Source organism: Heptranchias perlo, chromosome 26, assembly GCF_035084215.1.
Source record: "Heptranchias perlo isolate sHepPer1 chromosome 26, sHepPer1.hap1, whole genome shotgun sequence".
NCBI classification, from domain to species: domain Eukaryota; kingdom Metazoa; phylum Chordata; class Chondrichthyes; order Hexanchiformes; family Hexanchidae; genus Heptranchias; species Heptranchias perlo.
The window spans coordinates 18,213,316-18,239,050 of NC_090350.1; the positions used below are offsets into that span (position 1 = coordinate 18,213,316).

A 25,735-nucleotide genomic window follows, 5' to 3' on the forward strand; every position below is an offset into this window, starting at 1 on the left:
GTTCGTAATGTAATTATTTAATGATTTAACAATTCATACAAACATGCATGAAGCAAAGCAAGCAAGCAATACATACAACCTTTTATAAACAACCAAGGATTTCAACATCAGGGCAGCTCAGAAGTGATCAGCTTCTCGTGTCTTGATGTTCATTGTCTTCTTGTCAAGGCAGTTGAGATTCTTTGTCTTCCAGTTGAGGCAGTTCAGAAGTGACACATCTTGAGGTTCTTTGTCTTCTTGGTGTTGGACGTCCATCCTCTGGGTGAGCTTCGTTCAGCTCCACCGAGCTCCTCCAACTGTTGACTCTCCAACTGTTGACCGTTAAAGCTTCCTCCAGCCCTGCAGCAGTAAAGAAGCTGCTACAATGTCCTATCTTTATCTGTAGTAAGGGTGCTAGAGAACCCTAAAGAGAGGTCCCATTTTTGGCCACTAACCCATCGTTGCATAATGATGGATGCTTGGCTGGACCACCCAAAACTGTGTGAACCCAGGTGCGGTCTCTTTGCCAGCTCTATCTTCTTATTCATGCAAATCTAGGTGCAGTTATCTTTCTCAAGGATTTCTTGTTATCTCAGCACTGTTTTTCTAAGTTATTTGTTACAAGAACCAACGTTGTTTTTGAGAATCTTTATATTGTTGTGAGAATCAAAGTTGTTCAAACCTTGTAGAAGCTTCTGTCTTTCGTTCTTATCAGTTGTTATTGAAAACCGAAGCATGTTGAATTTTCCTACGCATTTGCAGTTTTAAACTGATGTCCAAGTTTCCAAAGAGGCAACGTTAACCCTTTCCTTCAAATGTAACGTCCAAATATAATGTCCAGATACTTTGAGCAAAGGGAATTTTAATTACAATGTTCAAGGAGATCTAACCCTGCCCGACAGTGTCCTGGAGGTACAGCAGCCTAGGAAACATCACAATGCCCTAGATGTGGAAGTGAAGGGAAACGATTGGATGTAACGAATGGTCACAGAATGTCGCATTCTAATTCATTTTAAATCTTTTCTAAAGTACTAGGATTAGGATTAGGATTTATTAAATTCATGATGTGCTACCAGTCGAAGAGAAGCTCCACTGTACTAGATCTGACAGGATGATTGTTGCACTTCATTTCTGTAAACTGTCTTCTGCTTTATTTTCCAGCACCATGTGGAGGCCAATACATTGGATCAGAAGGTGTCATTTTGTCTCCAAACTACCCTAAGAACTACACCGGTGGACAGACTTGTTTATATTCCATTATTGTGTCGAAGGACTATGGTATGGACCTCTGTCTCATTGAAATAATACCTAAGTCAATTGATTCCTGATCTTAGAATACAGTTCCATTGCACTCTTCCCATTCTGTCCTATTATACAGAAGACCTGCTCACAGGATACATTTCCAATGCAGTTTTCCTATTCTTGACTGTTACAAAGCAATGATTTTCATTTCCCCTTTCCCTCTCATTTATTAATTGTTAAATTAGCTTTGTGTTCATAAAGGACTCATCAGTAGCACAGTGAATCATGCTCTAATCTTACTTTTTATAAACTTCAAACTGCCACTTCCTTCTTTTCTTAGCCCTTGCACAGATCCAGAAGTCTCTTGAACATTGTTGAGGACTGTTTATATAGAATTAATCAATATCGGGGCAGAAATCGTTCCTGAAATAACGGAGGAGCTCAACAGCGCTCTATGTTGTTAGTGGCAAATTGAAGGAGCAAGTTCCGGTGTTCACACATGTGCAGTGAAACACGGAAATCCGGAACTTGCTCCTAGTGGTTCGCTGGTGATATGACAGGTTTGAATTAAAGGGACATCGCACGCTGCAATCGGGGAAATCATTGAGAAAGTGCAAACTTGCTCATCTGCCCAGCTGGAAAGTAACTAATTATGCTACCAAACAGGCACACTTAAAAATACAGGTCTACACTAAGTTTTAGCAAGTCTGAATGACTGCCAAACAACTAAAAATTAACTTTTGAAAATGTGGAGTCATATTACTCTTTATTTTAATAATTCTTGATCATTAAAAAAATATTTTTTTTTTTACTTTTCCCTTCTGTCTCTTTAATTTAATTCAATTATTTCTTTGGCCTTTTATTTAAAAAAATTACATTTTTTATTTACAATTATATACAGACTAGCAACTTTCAAAGAATGAAGTCTGCTTGTCTGTTTGAGCAATGCAGCCTGAATCTGTGGGCAGGACTTCTCCTCCTGACAGATTCTGTGGGCGTGTCCTCTCCTCTCAGACTTTTCCAGCCGCGGCAACTCACGCTGCTCAGAGGCTGGGTTGATAGCGCACAATTTTTTTCAAGTTCAAGCAATTCAACGCCACAGAGCCCGCAGTAAGTAATTTTGTTAATTTAATTCGCAGGAGCGATGGTAACCGTTGCCTCACCACTCCGAGCGATTTCTGGCCCATTTTTTTTTCTGTTTGAATTTTGTTGATGGGTCGAATTCTAAATCAGTGAAGAAAGTGGCCAAAGAATAACATGAAATTATGCTAATTTTATTTTGAATTGTCATCTATTAAGCTCTCTCCGATTAATTAATGTATTGTTTTTCTCCTATACAGTGGTATTCGGCCAGTTTACATATTTTCAAACAGCACTGAATGATGTGGTAGAAGTGCATGATGGCCCAACACAACATTCCCGACTCCTCAGCTCACTCTCTGGCTCCCACACAGGTAACTCCAAATAATTGGGCACAAAATCATATGTACAAACAAAATGATTCCCAGAGAGCGATTGCTATTTTAAAAATTGTCCAATTCAAGTGTTGAACATGGAAAATGACAGGAAGTGTGTTAGAGTTATTACATTCCCTGTAGAATGAAATATGTTACCTCTGCAGTTTGAATAACTTGGTGCAGTATCAGTGCGGTGTGAGTGACTGGTGCAGTATCAGTGCAGTGTGAGTGACTGGTGCAGTATGAGTGCAGTGTGAGTGACTGGTGCAGTATCAGTGCGGTGTGAGTGACTGGTGCAGTATGAGTGCAGTGTGAGTGACTGGTGCAGTATGAGTGCAGTGTGAGTGACTGGTGCAATATGAGTGCAGTGTGAGTGACTGGTGCAGTATGAGTGCAGTGTGAGTGACTGGTGCAGTATCAGTGCAGTGTGAGTGACTGGTGCAGTATCAGTGCAGTGTGAGTGACTGGTGCAATATGAGTGCAGTGTGAGTGACTGGTGCAGTATCAGTGCAGTGTGAGTGACTGGTGCAATATGAGTGCAGTGTGAGTGACTGGTGCAGTATCACTGCAGTGTGAGTGACTGGTGCAGTGTGAGTGACTGGTGCAGTATCAGTGCAGTGTGAGTGACTGGTGCAGTGTGAGTGACTTGTGCAGTATCAGTGCAGTGTGAATGACTGGTGCAGTATCACTGCAGTGTGAGTGACTGGTGCAGTATGAGTGCAGTGTGAGTGACTGGTGCAGTATCAGTGCAGTGTGAGTGACTGGTGCAGTATCAGTGCAGTGTGAGTGACTGGTGCAATATGAGTGCAGTGTGAGTGACTGGTGCAGTATCAGTGCAGTGTGAGTGACTGGTGCAATATGAGTGCAGTGTGAGTGACTGGTGCAGTATCACTGCAGTGTGAGTGACTGGTGCAGTGTGAGTGACTGGTGCAGTATCAGTGCAGTGTGAGTGACTGGTGCAGTGTGAGTGACTTGTGCAGTATCAGTGCAGTGTGAGTGACTGGTGCAGTATCAGTGCGGTGTGAGTGACTGGTGCAGTATCAGTGCAGTGTGAGTGACTGGTGCAGTATCAGTGCGGTGTGAGTGACTGGTGCAGTATCAGTGCAGTGTGAGTGACTGGTGCAGTATCAGTGCAGTGTGAGTGACTGGTGCAGTGTGAGTGACTGGTGCAGTATCACTGCAGTATCAGTGCAGTGTGAGTGACTGGTGCAGTATCAGTGCAGTGTGAGTGACTGGTGCAGTATCAGTGCAGTGTGAGTGACTGGTGCAGTATCAGTGCAGTGTGAGTGACTGGTGCAGTATCACTGCAGTGTGAGTGACTGGTGCAGTATCAGTGCAGTGTGAGTGACTGGTGCAGTATCAGTGCGGTGTGAGTGACTGGTGCAGTATCAGTGCGGTGTGAGTGACTGGTGCAGTATCAGTGCGGTGTGAGTGACTGGTGCAGTATCAGTGCGGTGTGAGTGACTGGTGCAGTATCAGTGCAGTGTGAGTGACTGGTGCAGTATCAGTGCAGTGTGAGTGACTGGTGCAGTATCAGTGCAGTGTGAGTGACTGGTGCAGTATCACTGCAGTGTGAGTGACTGGTGCAGTATCAGTGCAGTGTGAGTGACTGGTGCAGTATCAGTGCGGTGTGAGTGACTGGTGCAGTATCAGTGCGGTGTGAGTGACTGGTGCAGTATCAGTGCGGTGTGAGTGACTGGTGCAGTATCAGTGCGGTGTGAGTGACTGGTGCAGTATCAGTGCAGTGTGAGTGACTGGTGCAGTGTGAGTGACTGGTGCAGTATCAGTGCAGTGTGAGTGACTGGTGCAGTATCAGTGCAGTGTGAGTGACTGGTGCAGTGTGAGTGACTGGTGCAGTATCACTGCAGTGTGAGTGACTGGTGCAGTATCAGTGCAGTGTGAGTGACTGGTGCAGTATCAGTGCAGTGTGAGTGACTGGTGCAGTATCAGTGCGGTGTGAGTGACTGGTGCAGTATCAGTGCGGTGTGAGTGACTGGTGCAGTATCACTGCAGTGTGAGTGACTGGTGCAGTATCAGTGCAGTGTGAGTGACTGGTGCAGTATCAGTGCGGTGTGAGTGACTGGTGCAGTATCAGTGCGGTGTGAGTGACTGGTGCAGTGTGAGTGACTGGTGCAGTGTGAGTGACTGGTGCAGTATCAATGCGGTGTGAGTGACTGGTGCAGTATCAGTGCAGTGTGAGTGACTGGTGCAGTGTGAGTGACTGGTGCAGTATCAATGCGGTGTGAGTGACTGGTGCAGTATCAGTGCAGTGTGAGTGACTGGTGCAGTGTGAGTGACTGGTGCAGTATCGGTGCAGTGTGAGTGACTGGTGCAGTATCAGTGCGGTGTGAGTGACTGGTGCAGTATCAGTGCGGTGTGAGTGACTGGTGCAGTATCAGTGCGGTGTGAGTGACTGGTGCAGTATCAGTGCGGTGTGAGTGACTGGTGCAGTGTGAGTGACTGGTGCAGTATCGGTGCAGTGTGAGTGACTGGTGCAGTATCAGTGCAGTGTGAGTGACTGGTGCAGTATCAGTGCAGTGTGAGTGACTGGTGCAGTTTGAGTGACTGGTGCAGTATCACTGCAGTGTGAGTGACTGGTGCAGTATCAGTGCAGTGTGAGTGACTGGTGCAGTGTGAGTGACTGGTGCAGTATCAGTGCAGTGTGAGTGACTGGTGCAGTGTGAGTGACTGGTGCAGTATCAGTGCAGTGTGAGTGACTGGTGCAGTATCAGTGCAGTGTGAGTGACTGGTGCAGTATCAGTGCAGTGTGAGTGACTGGTGCAGTATCACTGCAGTGTGAGTGACTGGTGCAGTATCAGTGCAGTGTGAGTGACTGGTGCAGTATCAGTGCGGTGTGAGTGACTGGTGCAGTGTGAGTGACTGGTGCAGTATCGGTGCAGTGTGAGTGACTGGTGCAGTATCAGTGCAGTGTGAGTGACTGGTGCAGTATCAGTGCAGTGTGAGTGACTGGTGCAGTTTGAGTGACTGGTGCAGTATCACTGCAGTGTGAGTGACTGGTGCAGTATCAGTGCAGTGTGAGTGACTGGTGCAGTGTGAGTGACTGGTGCAGTATCAGTGCAGTGTGAGTGACTGGTGCAGTGTGAGTGACTGGTGCAGTATCAGTGCAGTGTGAGTGACTGGTGCAGTATCAGTGCAGTGTGAGTGACTGGTGCAGTATCAGTGCAGTGTGAGTGACTGGTGCAGTGTGAGTGACTGGTGCAGTATCAGTGCAGTGTGAGTGACTGGTGCAGTATCAGTGCAGTGTGAGTGACTGGTGCAGTATCAGTGCAGTGTGAGTGACTGGTGCAGTATCAGTGCAGTGTGAGTGACTGGTGCAGTATCAGTGCAGTGTGAGTGACTGGTGCAGTATCACTGCAGTGTGAGTGACTGGTGCAGTATCAGTGCAGTGTGAGTGACTGGTGCAGTATCAGTGCGGTGTGAGTGACTGGTGCAGTGTGAGTGACTGGTGCAGTGTGAGTGACTGGTGCAGTGTGAGTGACTGGTGCAGTGTGAGTGACTGGTGCAGTATCAATGCGGTGTGAGTGACTGGTGCAGTATCAGTGCGGTGTGAGTGACTGGTGCAGTGTGAGTGACTGGTGCAGTATCAATGCGGTGTGAGTGACTGGTGCAGTATCAATGCGGTGTGAGTGACTGGTGCAGTATCAATGCGGTGTGAGTGACTGGTGCAGTATCAATGCAGTGTGAGTGACTGGTGCAGTATCAGTGCAATGTGAGTGACTGTTTCAATATGAGTGCAGTGTGAGTGACTAGTACAGTATCACTGCAGTATGTGTGATGTGATGCAGTGTCACTGCAACGTGAATGATGCGATATAGAATCACTGCAATGTGAGTAACGTGATATAGCCTCACTGCAACATGAATTATGTTCCTATGGGGTAAAGTGGGAGAAATGGCCCACTAAATTTCTACACTGGTTTCTGTATAACAATCAGTAAATTAATTCAGTTTTCTAGAGTTACATATTTATGGGTATCGTGACAGTACAGTACTGTTTAAGGTTAAAGAGGAAGGTATATAATCTGCACTCTTGTGGTTGCTGATACAATGTACTTATGTGAGTTAATGAAATACAATGGGACAGATTTTGCTGTGAACTGCGAACGAATTCAATGTCACATCATGAATTCAATGTCACATCAGGTACAGAAAGCAAAATAAAGAGAGGGAAAGGAAGATTGGATTAAGTGAGAGAGATAAAAGAGACAGAAAGAAAAAGTAGCAAAAAAAATTTCCAACATCAATTAAAAGCTGAAGGAATGAGATTCCACACTTGAAAAAGTTAATTTTCAGTGCCAGGGAGGTTGTTTGGCAGTAATTAAGACTTACCACGCTGTTAAAAGTGTGCTTAGACTGGACAAGCCCTAACTTTTTGTGGTGCGTTTAGTCCACATCTAGGATGTCAGTGCAGGAACGTCACGTCATTCAATATATTTGAATGGGAGCCAGACGGCGAGATGCCGATTTTGGGCATCTTATGGAGGAGCAGCACATCTCGGACATCAATTTCTGGATTTTCATGTTTAATGGCATATGTCCGCTTGCTGTTAGCCTTACCGTTACTTTCACAGCAAAATCTGAGCCAATGTAATATGTGCGCAATCCAATACGCAAAAGCATTAATTAACATTACAAATAGTGAATGCAATGCTGGAACCATTTATACATTTATCAAAACCTTGGGCCTGTGCAATAAACACAATAACCAACATTTTTCACTTCTATTCGTTTGTGAGATACAACAGTGCATGTAAATTGCGGATGCTTTGGGGGTGGGGGGGGCTGTGAAAATTGCAGAAATACAGAGCGGGTTCAGAAGCCAGCTCCAACCCGCTGACTTCCGAGTTCCCCATGGACGCACATGTGTGTGTGCAGGCGTCCCGAATCGAAGTCCCGCCGGCAATTAAAGGCGGTGGGATGATAGTGAAAGAACCAAATGTACCTCATTGAGATACTTAAGGCACTTTACTTGTGACATATCAGGTAGTTAGAACGATTTTTAACTTACTTGGGCGGCTTTCCCACGGCTTCTGAAGGGCTGGATCAGGCAAAAAGAAACAAAATAAACCATTGCACGAAGTTAAAACACAAAATCAACCTACCTTTCCACCCTGCTCCGATGTCTGATGTCTCCCTCTCTGATCTCACCCTCTTCACCCCCCCCCCCCCGATGTCCCCCACTGCACCTCCCCGATGTCCTCCTCTTCAACCCCCCGATGTCCCCCTGCCCCGATCTTCCACTTCCCCCCCCACCCCGATCTTTCATTCCAGCGTCGATGATGTCTCGCTCTCTCTCTTTCTCTCCCCCCTCCCCCCCCCCCTCGCATTGCAGCTCCTGTCGGCAGCCAGTCTATCAATCAGGCTGGCTGGCAGGCGCGAATCCCAGAAAGAACTTTAATCACCATCAATTACGTTGCGATCGCGTCCGAAACTGTAAGTTTTGTTGATTCGGGTTTGCCACGCGCACCTTAACCCCCCCCCCCCCCACTGCCAACCCACCGCCATTTCAAAATTGAGCCCATTATGTTAATTATCATCATGTACCAACGTGGAAGCTTAGAGTCATACAGGGACTGAATTGCCTGTGATAGATTTGAAGATGCTATATTGCAGTTACTGGGGCTGTAAAGGACCTGATGGTTGAGAGGGTGCCAGTAGTGTAAGTGCAGTTACTGGCAGCTGCTTTGAGGAGGAATGGTGTTACGTGAGAGAGTGCTCTGGACTGAATTTGGTACCTGGCGTATTACAGTGTCAGAGTACAGAAACCTCATGAGATATTTTTATTCCTTGTCTCCAAGGAAAAAATGCCGCCGATGGCAAACGTAAATGGCAACATGGCGGCTGAATTCTCAGCCTGGCCCCACAGCACGCACTGTGGGCTTGTGCAAGCATTCCCCAACATTGGAGAAGCTCTGTAGCCAAAATCGTAAAGTGACTTTTGAACAATTGCGTGTCAGCAAATCTTGCAGAAGTGCAGTTATTCCAGATCCAAACTGTTGCACAAAAAAGGAGCACATTGATAACACAAGACACCCACACTATAAAGGGGGCATTGGGAAATACATTGGAAGACTGTTCGTGGAAGAAATTGAAACGGTTCAAACAGAACTTGAGCATTCCAAAAGGAAATGCTGTTACTGGATCTATCAGGATACGCTTCTAAAGTTCACAAATCCAAGAATCAAAACCTAACTCCTATGTGAGTTAGTATTTTGATAAGGGATTTTCTTTTATGTAAGTGTTTTAAATTCCTGAAGCTGACCTACCTTCACATTCTCAATCTGCACTGTTTACAGTCACGGCCCGCAGAGCAACATGCTCTTGTTTACAGCCCCAGTTAATCGCGAACTTGTTTCCTGTTCATTGCGTATCGTCTGTCTTTGTTGCTAACTGAAGCATTGCTCCTCTTATCCAAACTATACCCAACCAACACCTTAACTTGACATAAGGGAGCCTCAGCTTGACTCCGAAATTTGGAATCAGATAACTGGAGAATTAATCACACCTACTTAAGATCTGAATACTTAATCAAATAATCATATACAGATACTGTGAGAAAAAGGATTCACACTGGCCTTTACAAAGTGCCTGGGTGAGTCGTATACAGTTACATTGAAATTAATTATAAAATTGATATTTTTGGTGATTTTTTTTATGGTTATCAATGTTAATTCTATTATCAGTTGCCCTTTTTTAACATCTAATGTTATTTTCAAGCTCAGGTAGAAACATAAGAACATGAAAAATAGGAGCAGGAGTGGGCCAAATGGCCCCTCGAGCCTGCTCCGCCATTCAATAAGATCATTGATCTTCTACCTCAACTCCACTTTCCCGCCATATCCCCATATCCCTTGATTCCCTTAGTGTCGGAAAATCTATCAATCTCAGTCTTGAATATATTCAACGACTGAGCATCCACAACCCTCGGGTAGAGAATTCCAAAGATTCACAACCCTCTGAGTGAAGAATTCTTCCCTCATCTTGGTCCTAAATGGCCAACCCCTTATCTTGAGACTATGACCCCTAGTTCTAGACTCTCCAGTCAGGGGAAACAGCTTCTTAGCATCTACTCTGTCAAGGCCTCTAAGAATTGTATACATTTCAATGAGATCCTTATGTTCTTATTTCTTTGTCTCTCACCTTTTAAAAAATATTCTGCTTTTCTATTCTTCCTACCAAAGTGGATTATGTCACATTTCCCCACATTATACTCCATCTGCTGCCTTCTTGCCCACTCACTTAACCTGTCTCTATCCCTTTGCAGCCTCTTTGCACCCTCCTCACAGCTTACTTTCCCACCTAGCTTTGTATCATCAACAAACTTAAATACATTACACTCGGTCCCTTCATCTCAGTCATTGATATAAATTGTAAACAGCTGAGGCCCAAGCACTGATCCTTGGGCACCCCATTAGTTACAACCTGCCAACCTGAAAACGACCCGTTTATTCGAACTCTCTTTTATGTCCGTTAAGCAATCCTCAATCCATGCTAATATATTACCCCCAATCCCATGAGCCCTAATGGAATCACAGAATAGAAATCTTGTGCAACAACCTCTTGTGTGGCACCTTATCGAATGTCTTTTGATAATCCAAATATACTACATCCACTGGTTCCCCCTTACCTACCCTGCTGGTTGCACCCTCAAAAAACTCTAATAGATTTGTCAAACACGATTTCCCTTTCATAAAACCGTGTTGAATCTGCCTAATCATATTATGATTTTCTAAGTGCCCTGTTACTATGTCCTTAATAATAGATTCTAGCATTTTCCCTACTACTGATGTCAAGCTAACTGGTCTATAGTTCCCTATTTTCTCTCTCCCTCCTTTCTTGAATAGCGGTGTTATATTTGCTACCTTCCAATCCACAAGGACCATTGTAGAATCTGGAGAATTCTGGAAGATCAAAACCAGTGCATCCACTATCTCTGCAGCCATCTCTCTGAAAATCTTAGGATCTAGGCCATCAGGTCCAGGGGATTTATTGGCTTTTTGTTCCATTAATTTCTCCAGTACTTTTTCTTTATTAATTTTAATTCCTTTAAGTTCTTCACCCTCATTAAACCCTTGGTTCCCCATTATTTCTGATATTTTTTTGTGTTTTATACTGTGAAGACAGATACAAAATATTTGTTTAATGTCTCTGACTTTTCCTCATTCCCTATTGTAATTTCTTCTGTTTCAAAGGGACCCACATTTACTTTTGCTAATCTCTCCTTATTTATATACTTGTAGAAGCTCTTATGATCTGTTTTTATATTTCTTGCTGGTTTACTCTCATATTCAATTTTCTCCCTCTTTATCAATTTCTTGGTCATCCTTTGCTGATTTCGAAAATCCTCCCAATCCTCAGGCTTACTACTCTTTCTAGCAACATTTTAAGCCTCTCCTTTTAATCTAATAATATCGTTAACTTCTATAGTTAGCCACGGTTGGATCACTTTTCCCATGCAGTTTTTATTCTTCAAGGGAATGTATATTCATTGAGAATTATGAATTATTTCTATAAATGGTCGCCATTGCTTATCTACCGTCATATCTTTTAATTTAATTTTCCAATCTACCTTAGCCAACTTGCCTCTCATACCTACGCAATTGGCTTTGTTTAAATTCAAGACCATAGTTTCGGATTTAATCACATCACTCTCAAACTCACAATGAAGTTCAACCATATTATGATCACTCTTTCCCAGAGGATCCTTAACTATACATTACTAATTAACAAAGAAGTTCAAAGTAAAACTCACTTAACCCTGCCCCATTAACATGCCATAACCCTGCCTCAATAATGCACCTCTACTGCACCAGTCTGAATGTTTTTACTTCTTCAAACCAATTATTTATACTGCCTCACTAAGTCATGGTACTAATTTGTGCTGAATCTTGGATAGTTTTGTGCTGTGGACCCACATTCATTGGCAACTTGACTAAGAACTCCAAAACTCATTTTATTTAGAATCCTTGGAGCTGTTAAAGAGAGAAGAGGCTTTCATTCCAACAGTCTGAATCAAACTGATCCCAGAGAGAGGTGACAGTGTGCTTAGTCCACTGTGCTACTCAGCCCTTTATAAATGCTGTCTGGTTGAATCCTGATATTTCTCTGCTGTTCCTTCCAGTTGGCTGGGTGGTCCTGAAGTTTAGAAGGCCTGTCCTGTGCCTTCCTTTGTTGACACTGTGACTGACATAGGACAATCAATCGAGGTAGTTTTCTGCTCAAAGGGTCCAGAGGTTGGCTCTTTCTGTGGACGTCCTGCCCTTGAGTAACCAGTGCCACTGAAATTTGCTGCCGACTCCTGACAGCCAGCAATGGACTTGAGGATTTCTGATCTTCAATTCGATCCATGTTAGAAGAATAAAACCAATGCACTGAGGTACAGAAAACAAATTCTTGATCCACTCAGCCAAGCTATATGACATGTTGGAACCAAATTCAACAATACACATAAACAGGACTGTTTCAACCAAATGTATTCCTCATGCATCTATGCGAGGCAACCAGCTTCAACTGAATATATCTGTTTGTCGCTCTCCACATAAATGCTAAGCTTGAACACCAACAAAAGCTGACCAACAGCTTCAAAAAGGCTGACACAACCCCCAAAAGCCAACTGCTTAATAACCGCTCTAAATATAGCTCTCTGCCATGTGAAGATAAGGAGCTAGGCAGAATGCAGATGGACATGAGCTTGCCATAACCTAAGCTGCAGGTATATCCAACATTCCACAAAAGCACAGGTAGCAACAGTAGTGATTGAGAAACTACTGAAGAGGGATGTGGGCGCTGAAGGCGTGAGATTTATATTGCATGATCCCCCCTTCCCCCGGGATATTTTGATTGTCTGATGTCTAATTTAGTGCATTTATTGGCATTTTGGAGCCTACCATAATTCTGAGTGTGAATCTGTATGTGATTTTTAAAAAATTTAATGCATCATCACTCCAACCCCACGGAATAATTTATTTCCAAACGTTGGTAATTCTACAAAGGCAGTGGCCAGAATTATCAAAATAAAGCCAGTTAATGCATTTACACCATGGAACATCTTCCTTTTGTCTCAAATAACAGCTACAACCAGTATTGAGGAAGCTAAAACTTCTTGTAAGACAACAGCTGAGCATGTCCCAGAACATTCTTTGGAAGAATATAAAAGTTTTTAGAAGCTGCAATTTTCAAATTTTGTGCCTCGAATTTGTGCACAACAAACAAGGGGGGAGAGTACCACCTGACTGATTTTAATTCTGCCCTCCAACGAATGTGGTGGTAAGCTCCATTCCCAGAATGCAAATGATCTAATTTGTTGATACTAACGTCAAATCTCAGTGGAAAAAGCTGACTTTCCTTGAAAGACTGACGAGCTGACACACAGGTTGAAAGACTGACTGTCAGCTTAAAAGGTTAATGGTTGGCATGTGCATCTCTAAAATGTAGAAAAAAGCTTAATTCCATAGCGATGGCATCCTTCATCTCGATGAATGCAAACTCCCAATACGTCCGCAAAATTCGACTTGTCACTTAAATGATTAATAAATTCTAAAGGAGTTCTCCCATGAGTGTCAAAGGTCAACTACATTGCTGAATAATCCCCAAAATAAAGTGTGTAAAATGAAAAGGTCAAGAGAGGTGAAACAATCAGTAGTCCTATCCAATGGGTAGGCATTGTTAACCGTGTCTGATTTCATAGTCGCAGTCTTGCAGTCGGCTCTGCTGATTTCACTTTGTCCCAATCATTGTCTCCCTTTCTTAGATTAGGTATCAAAGATTAGGTACAGTTTTAACATTGTTTGGAGATCAAGTAATCAGACTGGTGAGTGACTGAAAATGACGACGGATTGGATTTCCAAGCTGCCAGTATTGCTCTCAAAAAGAAATTGGCTGCACCAAGCAAGTTAGTGGCAGCGAGTGGGAGAAAGAATAATGAATGAGGTGAAAGAACTGTAAAAGAAAGTTAAAAATGATACACGTCAGAAACCAGCTTTGACTTTTTCATTTTCTGAATTTAATTGCCTTAAGACCAGTAAAGCCGGCATGACAAGATGTAGCAGATGATGACTTAGCATGAACAGAAATGTTGCACCCTGTAGGATTACTGGAAGATTTTTAGACAGAACCAAAAAAGTGCAGTGCCTACATCAACCAAGGAAGAACAACACTGAAGGATTTTATGTCTTCTGAATGCTGAACTCAGTTTGTGTGAGACAATCCTAACCAGCAGCTGGCAGATATAACTTTCAAAAAACTAAATGATCCTGCTATTCCCTAATTGTACATGAACGTTCGAAACTTCCCGTGCGAAACAGAAAGGATCCCTGATGGGAAATGGGGCACATTTGGCTTGCAGGCACTTTTTATGGTTTTCCACCTGTGGCTTAATAATTTTGACTGATTCTGTGAAGAATGGAATTATTTCTGAGTTTTATCTGCTCTGTATTTTACAATAAATCACCATATTTATATATGTGAGTAAAATTTGACAGGGCAGTTGGGAATTAGAGTTGCTTTTGATTTCCAATTGACCTTTACCTACTCCCCATGCTAATATAAGAAAAAATGGTTGAAACTGCAGGGAAGCTGAAAGATTTTCAGTTCACTGAATGCTCCTTGCTGGTTTGTGTCACTTGCCTGTGTTTCAGAAATTACTCCCACTGTGTTGATCTTTGCACTTTTCAAATTCTTTCCTTTTATATCACAGGTGAATCTATGCCGCTAGCCACCTCCAATCAAGTTCTAATGAAGTTCAGTGCCAAGAGTCATGCCACTGCTAAAGGGTTTCACTTTGTCTATCAAGGTAGGTTTTGTGATCCACCTGCTAAAGCATTTTGTTAAGTAATTGAACTTCTCAATTTAAAGCATGGCTGCTGTGATCCAACCATCTTCGATCAAAAAGGTACCTTCACAAGGATCATCAGTTCTGGAAGGCACTGCAAGACTGCTAGTCAATGGATTTCTCAAATTCCACGGCCTTATCATCTAATTTGGATGTAATATAATTTAAAGTTATATAATAGGTTTTTTTCATTCCAGCATTACCTTTTTTTCCCCTTCTTTAGGCCTCGTGAGTGTCTGAGCACCTCTGCAATTGTTGGCCACTCGGGCACAAATGCTTCTTTGCAAGCATCTTGCAGAACAGGCAATGTGCTCTCCATCACCACCTTACCAGCAAAATCTAATGCAAGTGTGTATGTGTGTCTGTATATATATATTTATATGTATATAAATGTGTATGGGTTTGGATGTTTTTTTAATATTTGTTCTTGGGATGTGGATGACATGGGCAAAGCTGCATTTATTGCTCATCCCTAGTTGCTCTGAGAAGATAATAGTGGGCCTTCTCCTTGAACCCTGGATTCCTTGTGGCAATGGTGCTCCCACAATGTTGTTAGGTAGGGGATGTGCTTGGTTTATGTTAGCTATCATGTCTGTCAGACCCTATGCCAAATGAAATGGAGGAGATGAACAGCTACAGAGCTCCATAGAAGAGATAGAAATATAAATATCTTTAACAGTAATATATTTACCTTTAACCGTACTTACCCATTGATTCACCTCTTCCTTTATTAGATTCCCATTTGCAGCAGTGGCATTGACTATAACATTATTGGTGTAAAAGTAAGTGCTCTGAATTAAACAAGTAATATTGCATTAGTCCAAACAAAAGTGAAAGGTTTATTTTTGGCTGATGTTCCACCACACCTGTGACTCTCAACATGTGGTTTAATTTGACAACCAAACTCTGATGATGTACCAGTTTTTATTTATTATTTGTTCCCAGATTGTTGGTAATGTTGGAAAGGCCTCATTTATTAATCATCCCTCGTTGCCCTGAGAAAGTGCTGCTGTCCATATACTGATGGTGCTCCCTTGATGGTAATAGATAGGGAAGTCCAGGATTTTGACCCAATAACAATGAAAGAATGGCGGTATATATGCAAGTCAAGATGATTTGTGACTTGGATGTTCCCATGATCTTGCTGTTGTCCTTCTTTGTGTTGGAGGTCATGGGGCTGGGGGGTGCTGCTGAAGTAAGCTTGGTGAGTTGCTGTAGTGTATCTTATAGATAATACGTTCTACAGCTACAGTGCACCAATACTGGGGAGTGGGTGGATATTGAGTTCAGTGACAGGGGTACCGATCAAATGAACTGCTGTAACCTTCATGGTGTCCAAATTCTCGAGTGCTGTTGCAGTAGCCCCCTTCCAGGCGAGTGGATGTGTAAATAATATACTTTTACTGTTCGAGTCCTTAATCAAAAGGTTGCAAGGTGGTTTATTCCAAAGTATAATGGCTTTATTAAGAATTTATAATAAGTAACAAAAGATGTTAAAATACAAGAGTACAATCCAACATAATACAAGATGAATACAACCTGATACAAAGTTTTCACTGTCCAAGACTTCAAAGTGCACTTTCGAAGGTCTTGATTAGTTGAGCAGTCCAGCCTTGCTCCGAGAATATTCTAATTAGTACCGAAAAGCACCCAACTTTATATACGTTTGAGAGACAATTGGCTCTGTATTCTCTCTGCAGCTGGGATTGTTATCAGTCCTCCTACCTGACATCCACATTTGGCTGTACCACCTCCCTCATACAGCCAGAGATGACTGCCCTTCTCTAACTGATAAACAAGGCTATGAGGATGGAACCAGGTGCTCATTACTCAAAGAGGCCTTCTCTTTCACAAGGTCATAAAAAGCTTGTTTTGGATGTACAGCAAGCCCTTTGTTCACAGCAAAACTAACATATATTTTACTTTAACACGAGGTTTACAATAATGTAGAAAGCTTGTATAGTGCTTTTCTTACAGGATGCTTCCTTTTTCTCTTGCTGATTTTGACATGTGAGTCTCCTCCATTATTCATGCCTGAACTTTAAGTGTTGGCACGCCATTTGATTGCAAGGGTCTTCTCAGCCAGCTCAGATCTTGTCTTTGTCTGACATCCATGCATGCGTACTTCCAGCATGGGTGACTGGATAGTGATGAAGAGGGGGAAACTAGGCTGACTTTTCTTCTCCTAAACCAGAGGCCAGCTGGAGGCTACTATCGCCATACCAGAGAGAACAGCATAGACTGGGGAACTTACTCGAATATTGCACAAATTTGTTGAATCATCATGAGAGACAGGGTTAAGGAACTTTACCATAAACTGACAAAGAATATGTTGGGCCTACATAACTCATTGGATTTTGAGCTTCTGAGTTATGTGACTTATGTGTCTGAAGTCAGCATGCACTCCTGTTCTAAATCTAAACGTAAGCAGAATAAATTGCATTGTACTAGATCGGAGACATTGAATTCACCGTCAAAAATAACCTGGTATTCTGTGTTGGGTTTAACATCACATCGCATGACTTTAGATGCCACTGTTGACCAAGGCTTCATTAAACATCAGAAACTCTCACTTCCTCTAAAGAAATCTTGTAGTTATAGTGGATAAATCTGGGAAATCGTTCGCACAATATCAAAGGCAAGTAAGGAACTGGGTTGCATTAGTCAAGGGATAAAGTAGAAATCAAGAGATTTTGTTTAGTTGTATAAAGCATTGGTCAGACCCCGTCTCGAGTACTGTGTGCATATCTTCTCGTCTAATCTGAGAAGAGATATTGCCCTTGAGAGGATACAGAAACCAACAATAAAGATGTTCTGCTGTTGCCATTTACAGCTACTCCAAACCGATGTTTTGTTTCTTAACTTGTCTCATTACCACTCTGCTTGCCTCGCACCATCATCCTTTTTGTCATTTAATCACTCTTGCCCTCTACCCTATCACAGCTCTTCCCTTTTGTTCTTTCCTCCCCTCCCTTCCCTCCACCGCCCCCCCTCACCTTTCCCTGGCTCTGTACTTGCTTAAAAACTTCAACTCTTTAACATCTTCCAGTTCTGATGAAAGGTCTTCGACCTGAAATGTCAACTCTGTTTCTTTCTCCACAGATGCTGCCTCAATTGCTGAGCTTTTCCAGCATTTTCTGATTTTATTTAACAATAAAGATGATCCTGGTTATCAGGAATTAAGTTATGAAGAAAGGTTGACAACCTAAGTTGTCCTCGTTTTCTTTGGAAAAGACAGATTTTGAGGTGATCTCATTGAAGTTTTTTAAGACCATGGAGATAAATGACAAAGTATTCAGCATGGCGGAGGGTCCAAGTGACAGAGATTAAAAATTAAGAATTTAGGAGAAAAAAACAAAATGAGACGAACATTTTTCACCTGAAGGGTAATACAGTGGTGGAATAATTTAACAAGAAGGGCTGCTGAAGCAGAGGTTATAAGTGGGCTCGGGAGGCAATTGGATGTGTTTCTGAAGATAATGCACTCAGGGATAAAGTCAGATGGTGGGAGGGTGGGTTTGATCTGTAAAAGAAGAGCGTGCTGAGGTCTAATCATTCCTCAAAAATTCTTAACTTCTGTTCTTTTTGCCAAGAGCTATGGATGAATTATTGGCAGGAACCCAATCTCAATAAAGCTGAAAAGATTCTCTTCTGTGGTTTATGATGTCATGCCAACTCTCCGATTAAATTACTATCTTGTTGTTCACCAGCAGCCAACCAGCCAATCTCCATTCCTTAGACGTGCATTGTTTATTGATCTGAAGATCATGTCCTAATAAGCTGCAGGTCACAGAGATCAGTGTGTTACTCAGGAAACAAGAAAACTGGGAACATTGGGCATTGCCTTGTGAAATGCAGGATAGTATTCCAATTGAGGAATTCAGATGATGTCATGTGCTTCTCCAGATTATGTTCATTTGTAACCCGAGGTTTGAGGAGGTTGGATCACTGTTTGAATATGGAGTATTATTTATGTTATGGTGCTGCCATTTGCACCAGCCAAGTTGAGGGATGTCAGCAGTGCTAGGGAATGGAACATTTTTTGAGTCGCATGACGAGAAGGTGGGGCGGGGGGATGGGGGGAGGCGATGCCGAGGACCAGGGGGCGGGGGGAGGCGATGCCCAAGACCCGGGGCGGGGGGGAGGCGATGCCAAGGACCGCAAGGACCGGGGTGGGGTGCGGGGGCAGTCGATGCCGAGGAGTGGGTGGGGGGAGAGGAGTGGCCATGGAGTGGGGTGGGGGGGAGCAGCGGGGGGAGGCGATGCCGTGGGGTGTGAGCTCAGGCTTGCAGCACTCCACAGTATTTTTCTGTGGACCAATGGTGCACTCCTGCTTCCACAAAAATAACATGAAACTTACCTTTCCAGGGCCTCTTCAGCTCTGATGCCAGTGGAACTGGTCAGAGCATTCACGGCACCTGCTATGACCAGTTCTCTTCAAAATGCTATTTGGAGTCTGCTGCAAGACTCAGGACCCCGATTTGCATTATGAATGGGCCTACTATCTGACTCGGGGGCGCTCCAGCTGCCCAACAGTAAGCCAGGAGTAGCTTTGCCATGGCCACAGCCACAGTAGGAACAGGTCCTCCAATTTCGGACACCACGGCCCTGTTTCTGCCAGGAGGGAGGCCTCAACATTCAGCCCTGTATTTTTAATTAGTTTTTTTTTGTTTTTTTCTGGCTTAGAGTTCTGAGTAGCTTTATCACATGTATTAGTTTTGCTTCAAAGTCACAACGTATAGTCTGAAAATTTGAAAACAAGCACAATTTCAAAAATCCTGCTGACAGACTTAAGGTTTAATTAAACATAGAAAAATCCCATCTTTTCTGCCCTATCAATGTTCCTCGACTCCTAGCTTCAGAACAGCACCTCCTACTGCCCCAATATGGATTTTTCCATTTCCCATTTGATCGTTCTCACTGATGGTCGATTCTCTGCTTGAGGTTGACAGGTCATGCTAATTTGTGCTGAACGGCCTTGCAATTTTCTGAGGTAGGTTCATACTCACTAGGAAGATAGGCCGAGACTGACCAAAATTCACTTCATATGAAACCCTTAAAGCTGATAGAGCAAGTGAACTTTGGAATGGACTTGAGTCCAGATTGAAAAGGTGAAAAAACAATTTTCCAGGCCAACATGATTCATATTACATGTTGGCTATTACTTTTCTTGTGATATATTTTCCTCCTTTTGCTCTGTGTGTGTGTGTGCGCGTACATATACTTCTGTGTTGTGGATCAAAGGTGTATATGAAAACTGATTTGGAATACAGGGTTTTTATTCCAGGTGATTTTTATGCAAAGCTCAAAAACAAGTTACATATAAATAGCCTGTCTTTTTGTTTGAAAGGTTTCCTTTTGCAGTATCTTCCAGGTTTGTGCCTCAACTCTTCCCCTTCAGTGTCTGTTTGATGGCTAAATCATGAATTGTATTTGAGATACTCCATTGATTAATTTACAGCTGTTCCCCGGACAAGTGCCACGCAGTGTAGCTCTGTACCAGAGCCAAGGTACGGCAGAAGAATCGGAAACGACTTTGCTGTGGGGGCCATCATTCGCTTTGAATGCAACCCAGGTTATGCCCTTCAGGGTTCCAAGAACATAGAATGCCTAGCTGTGCCTGATGCCTTGGCACAGTGGAATGACTCTACACCAAGCTGTTCAGGTAAGTGAACCGAACCATGAAGATTTCTTAAACCTTAGTATTAACATGTAGTACTTGCAATCAGGTGCTAAGCTTGGCAAACGTGATACAGTCCAACCAAAGGAATTATTGCAAGGATTTAAGCACTGATTTGTACAAAGTAGTCACAAAATGACCATCAGGTTATTAACTAGTGAATTTACTTCCAGTGACTATAAGCCCTAAAATTCCTGAGGACGGAGCGGGCGGAAAGCCTGATTTCAAGGACAGACACTGCTGAAATGCTCTTGCAGGCGCAATGTGAGTGACCCAATCGTGCAAGCGATCCTGTCCCCCAGATTTGGGGTGGAGTCCCTGGCTTCAGGTTAGGGTGGACGAGGGTTCTGCTCGGCTGTATTTGCACAAGTGGAGTGGACCCCAGTAATTTTGGCATCTATGTGCATAAACTGAGGATTCAGCGAATTATCTTACCTGAATAATGCCTGTTTCTATTGACTAATTATTCAAGAATAACACTTTAGCTTCTCCAGTGAATCAGTGAGTCTATCCAATGAGGCCCAGGAAGGAGACCAGTTTGATCTCCAGTCACTGCTGAGTTCACTGGCCGTAGCCAGAGTAGCAGCAGGGATACTACAACTGGCTGTAATGCAAAAAGGGAAAAACCAGCCAGCATTCCTGCTCCTGATTGCTATCCAATGACCCTGTAGTTGTGCAAATGTGTGGACATCAGGTGAGGCCTGGATTGAACTCAGCGGTGACAACCCCTGCAGTGGAATAGCCTGCCAAAACTCACTGTCAAAACTCTCACGTTAATATCAACAGCTTGGATGGGGTACTAGAAAGTGGCCAGCATCTGTCGAATTGATCCTTAGCAATTGTGTCTTAACAACTGGACCTCAGCAACGAGTCTACAATTTTAAGAGGGGTGGCAAAAATTGCTACGAAGAAGAATAATATTTTCTGTCCTTCTCTTTTACTTTCACTGCCTCATTCACTATCCCTGTCACAGAGAGTAGACACCCAAAGGATAGTCACCAGCTTGTTCCCAGGGCTCTGCCAATATCAACTGCTTGGAGGTTTGCCAGCACACCCTGAGTGACTCTCGCTCCCTTACTTTCTTTCCCTTGCATTTGTGGGTACCAATGCATATTCCCGCACCATACAGTTTAGCGTGATGGAGCTCTGACATGCTGTGCCACAGGACTAGTCATGTTGACTAATTCTGACAACTTGTCAGCAAATGAATCATTGTATTTTGTTTTTGGCAGTCATTAATCATTAGAATATCTGGATCCATGTTTGCACCAGATGTCGAGAAATTCCCAAACTAGTGATTTGTCAACCAACATCGGATTCCAGAGAAAAAAACATGTCAATTCCATTTAAAGGGACTAGATTACCAACTTTTCTTTTATTGGCAATGTAATTAACAGAAGTTCATTCAGAAAATTAATAACTTAACTACAGCAGCTTATAGTGTTTACCAAAGGAATAAAAACAAAAAACAATTTTACATCACTGAAAATAGCACGCTTCAAATCTCAGCACTGAGGGCAAGCAATGCCAGCCAGTTTGAATGAAATTCATGGAGGAGTGAGTTGACAAAATACAGAGAAGCACAAGGGAAATGGCGAAGACAAGGGAACAAGAAAGATCAGTGAGAACTAATCAAAACTATTGTTCTGTCAAGAGTTATGTTTTCTTGCTCTGCTCAGTCATTCTTGTCTGGTTGATTTCTTCTTTACTGAGCTGTTCTCGGGAGCATAGTGTCAACTCCATTGAGAAATGACATCCATTGTGGTCGTGCTTACTTCATTCAGACTGTGCTGGGATAAGGGCACATAAAGCTCTGTCGGTTATACTAAACTATTTTATTCATGGCAAAAGTGATTTTGAGATGATCGTGAGAATTGAATTTTTGTGGTGTTTAGTAACCCATCATTTCATCACCAAAGGAATTCTGTCTTCTTTCTTTCTCCCACCCAACAAAGAAAAAGGTTGGACTCAGTTATTCTTGAATTCCCCCATGTATGTCATTGGCAGCCATTCAACAGGACACAAATGGATGGCAGCATTATTACCAGATCTTTGTGACTTTGATATTTTAGAACGAGTCCTGATGGTGACATTCTTTAAATATTTACTGTGTACTGCAAAGTGAAGAAACCTAAAATGATAATTACTTTTAGTCAAGCTCACTTTTCACCAGCCAAGGACGCTGACCCATTGCTTGCAAAAGAAAAATGTTTTTTACGCAGCGGGCTGTTATGATCTGGAATGCATTGTCTGAAAGGGTGGTGGAAGCAGATTCAGTAATAACTTTCAAAAGGGAGTTGGATATATTCTTGAAAAAGAAACATTTTCAGGGGTGTGGGATAATCAGATAGCCCTCTCAAAGATCTGTGATCATAAGATGCACCAATTTGAATAACGTGCAGCTATTGCACCATCTAAAGGTTCAGTGATGTCCAAAGAGAATGAGCACTGCTGGCAGCACGCCCAGCCTTAGGCTTGTCTATTAACCACTTTGACTACCATACAGGGATTATTTTGGAATTTATTCCTGTGGTTGTTTAATTGTTAGTGTTAGATATATTCCTTGAGTATATGATAATTAGATGTCGACTTCATTCTCTTGTGACCTTTTCTGGAATTCTGAGACATTTTATTTGATTATTATACTGATGTGGGATAAAACGTTTACCCCTTTTGTCCAGCTCTCCTCACACCTTGCAGTACCTGCCTTTAAATTTTGCATTTGCCTTGAAGTTAACAATGGCAGATTCATTTGCTGGGATGTTCACAGGGTTCCCAACCAGCTGAAAGTGGGATTGTACAGAAAAATTATTTATTTGTCTGTGGGGGTGTGGGGGGGGGGCGGAGTGAAGAATAGAGTTAAGTGTCCATTACATGGGGATGTTGACAATAATTTACTCCAGTCTTGCAATTCATAACATTTATTCAGCCCAATTAATGTATCAGCACAAAATTTGGTGTTCGGGCAAAGTCTTTCCCATCCCCAACTTTGAGTGTTTTTTTTCCGACCTGGATACTGAACCTCTTAAGTTCTTATCTCTTTGTCCAAAAGTTGTTTTATTGAATCCGAATTATGAAAGGATTTTACTGTACTCCAGTGTGATATAAGAGTTCATTACCTGGAGTAATAATGCTGCGATTTGAAGTACTTCTTCTCCACTGTCGATCCTTACTATGCAGGCTACTGCTGTCTTAGAGTACTTAAAATTGTGGAGTGAAAAGGTTACATTCCCCCCATCGATTACTTGTGCTATCAATCGATATTTCAAGGTGGAAAGTCAATTTCAGACTTGAACCCCAGAAGGAAATGGCTGCCAAGCCAAGAGGAGTCTAACATGGAATGATGAGCATTCATTGGAGCATGCTAGAGGGTTGTAACAGTCGCCACTAAAAGTAAAGATGAATAAAACAGTTACCCTCACAGGCGTTGTGTAAACAAATACCAAACAGAGTACCTGTTCATCCCACCCATTCTGAGTGTGGATGCTCTAGGCTTCTGAATTTTCACTTCTCTCTTCTTTAAAAAAGCTCCAGGAGACTGACATCCACTAGCAGCAACGCGGGAGTGGAAATTATTTCTTTCTTTTCCGCTGGGTGCCTGTTGTTCTATCTCCTCTACGTACTTAGCCTAACGAAAAATATTGAAGCCGCAGATGCAAGAAACATAGGAGTCTCATCAGTGATCTGTTCGGCCTTCCTTATTGCATAGTAAGCAGTGGCTTACCCAGTGATTTTGCAACATGGAACTAAGAGAGAATGTTGCTTTATTGAGTTTCTCAAATTTGAAATTTAGTCGTCTAAGTAATACTTCAGTAGAGTGGGTCTACCAGGTTACCTTGAACTTTGACCCTTTTATGTGTTTACAGAATGAGACTTCCAGATGGTCATAGAATTGGACTCCAATAGCACAAAGCATGTGTAAGACAAAATAGAAACTGTTTGTAGGAAACATTAAGTGGTTTCAAAATGAATTGTTTTCTGATGTACAGATTGCAGCTAAAGGAGCTTTTACCTGTTTTTTTTAAAGCTGATTTTCTACTATGATGTTCAGGTTATGTACAAAGATCGATTTCAGGAACATGTAATTCTTGCGTTGGCCTCTGCTCGTGAATTGCAACCTTAACAGAAACAGCACCTGGAGGCAGAAAGCAGAGCTCAGCAATGCAAGCAGACAAACTCCTGAAACTGACTGACCTCCGCTGAGAAAAAGCCTCATTGTCTCCCTCATGGATTGCAAATGAGTATTGTAGATTTTTTTTGCCCCAACCTGGTGTGTTGTTTTAAAAGATATAGGGATGGCTGTGGGAGATTTCAACAGTCAATACAAAAACTCAGAGGTTATATCATCTAAAGTCAATTTTGCAAACAGAACATCATCCCAACCCTACATAGGATCAAGTTGCAATCCCTGCTGTATTGAAATTGTAAATTGAGAAACAAGATTGCAATAATAGTGCCTCTGAATTGTATGTATTGTGCAGGAACGGTGTTTGCAGTATCATACCAATCATAATTTTAAAATGTTGACAACTTAGTTCTTACTAGTGAGAAGATACATCTCCCAAATGTAATGCAACCTGACCCCTCTCTCTCACACTCACTTTCAAACACACGCAAACACCGAACATGTAGACAAAGCACCTCTGGATATTTACTCAGTCACAGCTAATAATGCACAAACTGCTCATGAATCTGCAAAGCAAGATTAATATGCACTTCATTCTCCACCTATGCCCCCTCTCAAGAATCTTTAGCTCTCCATTCCTGAAGAGAGTCCAGGATCCTACAAACAGCCGAGAAGACCTCATCTCTCCACTGATTGTACGGAAACCTCCAGAAACTACAGGCTGTCCAGATCTCAGCCATGCCCACGACTCAGCATACCTCCAACCATTCTCCCTAACCAAAGGATGAACCTCACTTGGCCAATCCTTGAAATGAAATTTACCAAACAATGCACAATCCTCAAAGTATTATGTGCAAGTACCTCACAAACATCAATAAATATGCAGGAAAGCTGTGACTCATTCAAAAGATATTTATCTTTTTAAAATGTTCACATCCAACAGGTCCAAATGTTTGAAATTTAAAAATTTGTACTATGGGTTGTGATTATTATTGTTCCTTAATGTTTACTTGGAATGGTTCCAGAAGCTGAAGAGATAATACAGAAATATGGCATTCACAATGGAACAGCCCATTGACAGCAAACATTTTTAATAGTGGAAAATCAGTACATTCATCACTTAAAACTTCTGAGTGTCACTGTTTGAATTTGAAATCTGCTACTTGTATGAATTAAAAATTAATCTTTAAGAATTAGGTTGAGAATGTTTGTTATGAACAAGTTACTCTTGAACATTGTTTTAATGCTGAATATTGCGAACATGATCTCAGAAACAAATCCAACTTTCATTAGTCACAGTATCATTTTAATGCTCTGATTGTGACAGATGGGAAATTTGTCTTCTTTGGAATCATAAAAGACCTTTTAGGGCCAATTTTCCTCTTCTACCCCTGGCCTGAC

At 42.4% G+C, this 25,735-nt stretch overlaps 1 protein-coding gene across 1 annotated transcript in view; it reads left to right on the plus strand.

Annotated features, from left to right (window-relative positions):
* The window catches only part of csmd2 (CUB and Sushi multiple domains 2), a 1,323,345-nt gene that overhangs the window by 1,104,226 nt on the left and 193,384 nt on the right, over positions 1 to 25,735 (plus strand). Inside the window, exons 31-34 of the mRNA XM_068006939.1 lie at positions 1,141 to 1,257; positions 2,562 to 2,675; positions 14,394 to 14,489; positions 19,990 to 20,193. Coding sequence (XP_067863040.1) covers positions 1,141 to 1,257; positions 2,562 to 2,675; positions 14,394 to 14,489; positions 19,990 to 20,193 — 531 coding nt within the window. The remainder of the gene's footprint in view (positions 1 to 1,140; positions 1,258 to 2,561; positions 2,676 to 14,393; positions 14,490 to 19,989; positions 20,194 to 25,735) is intronic.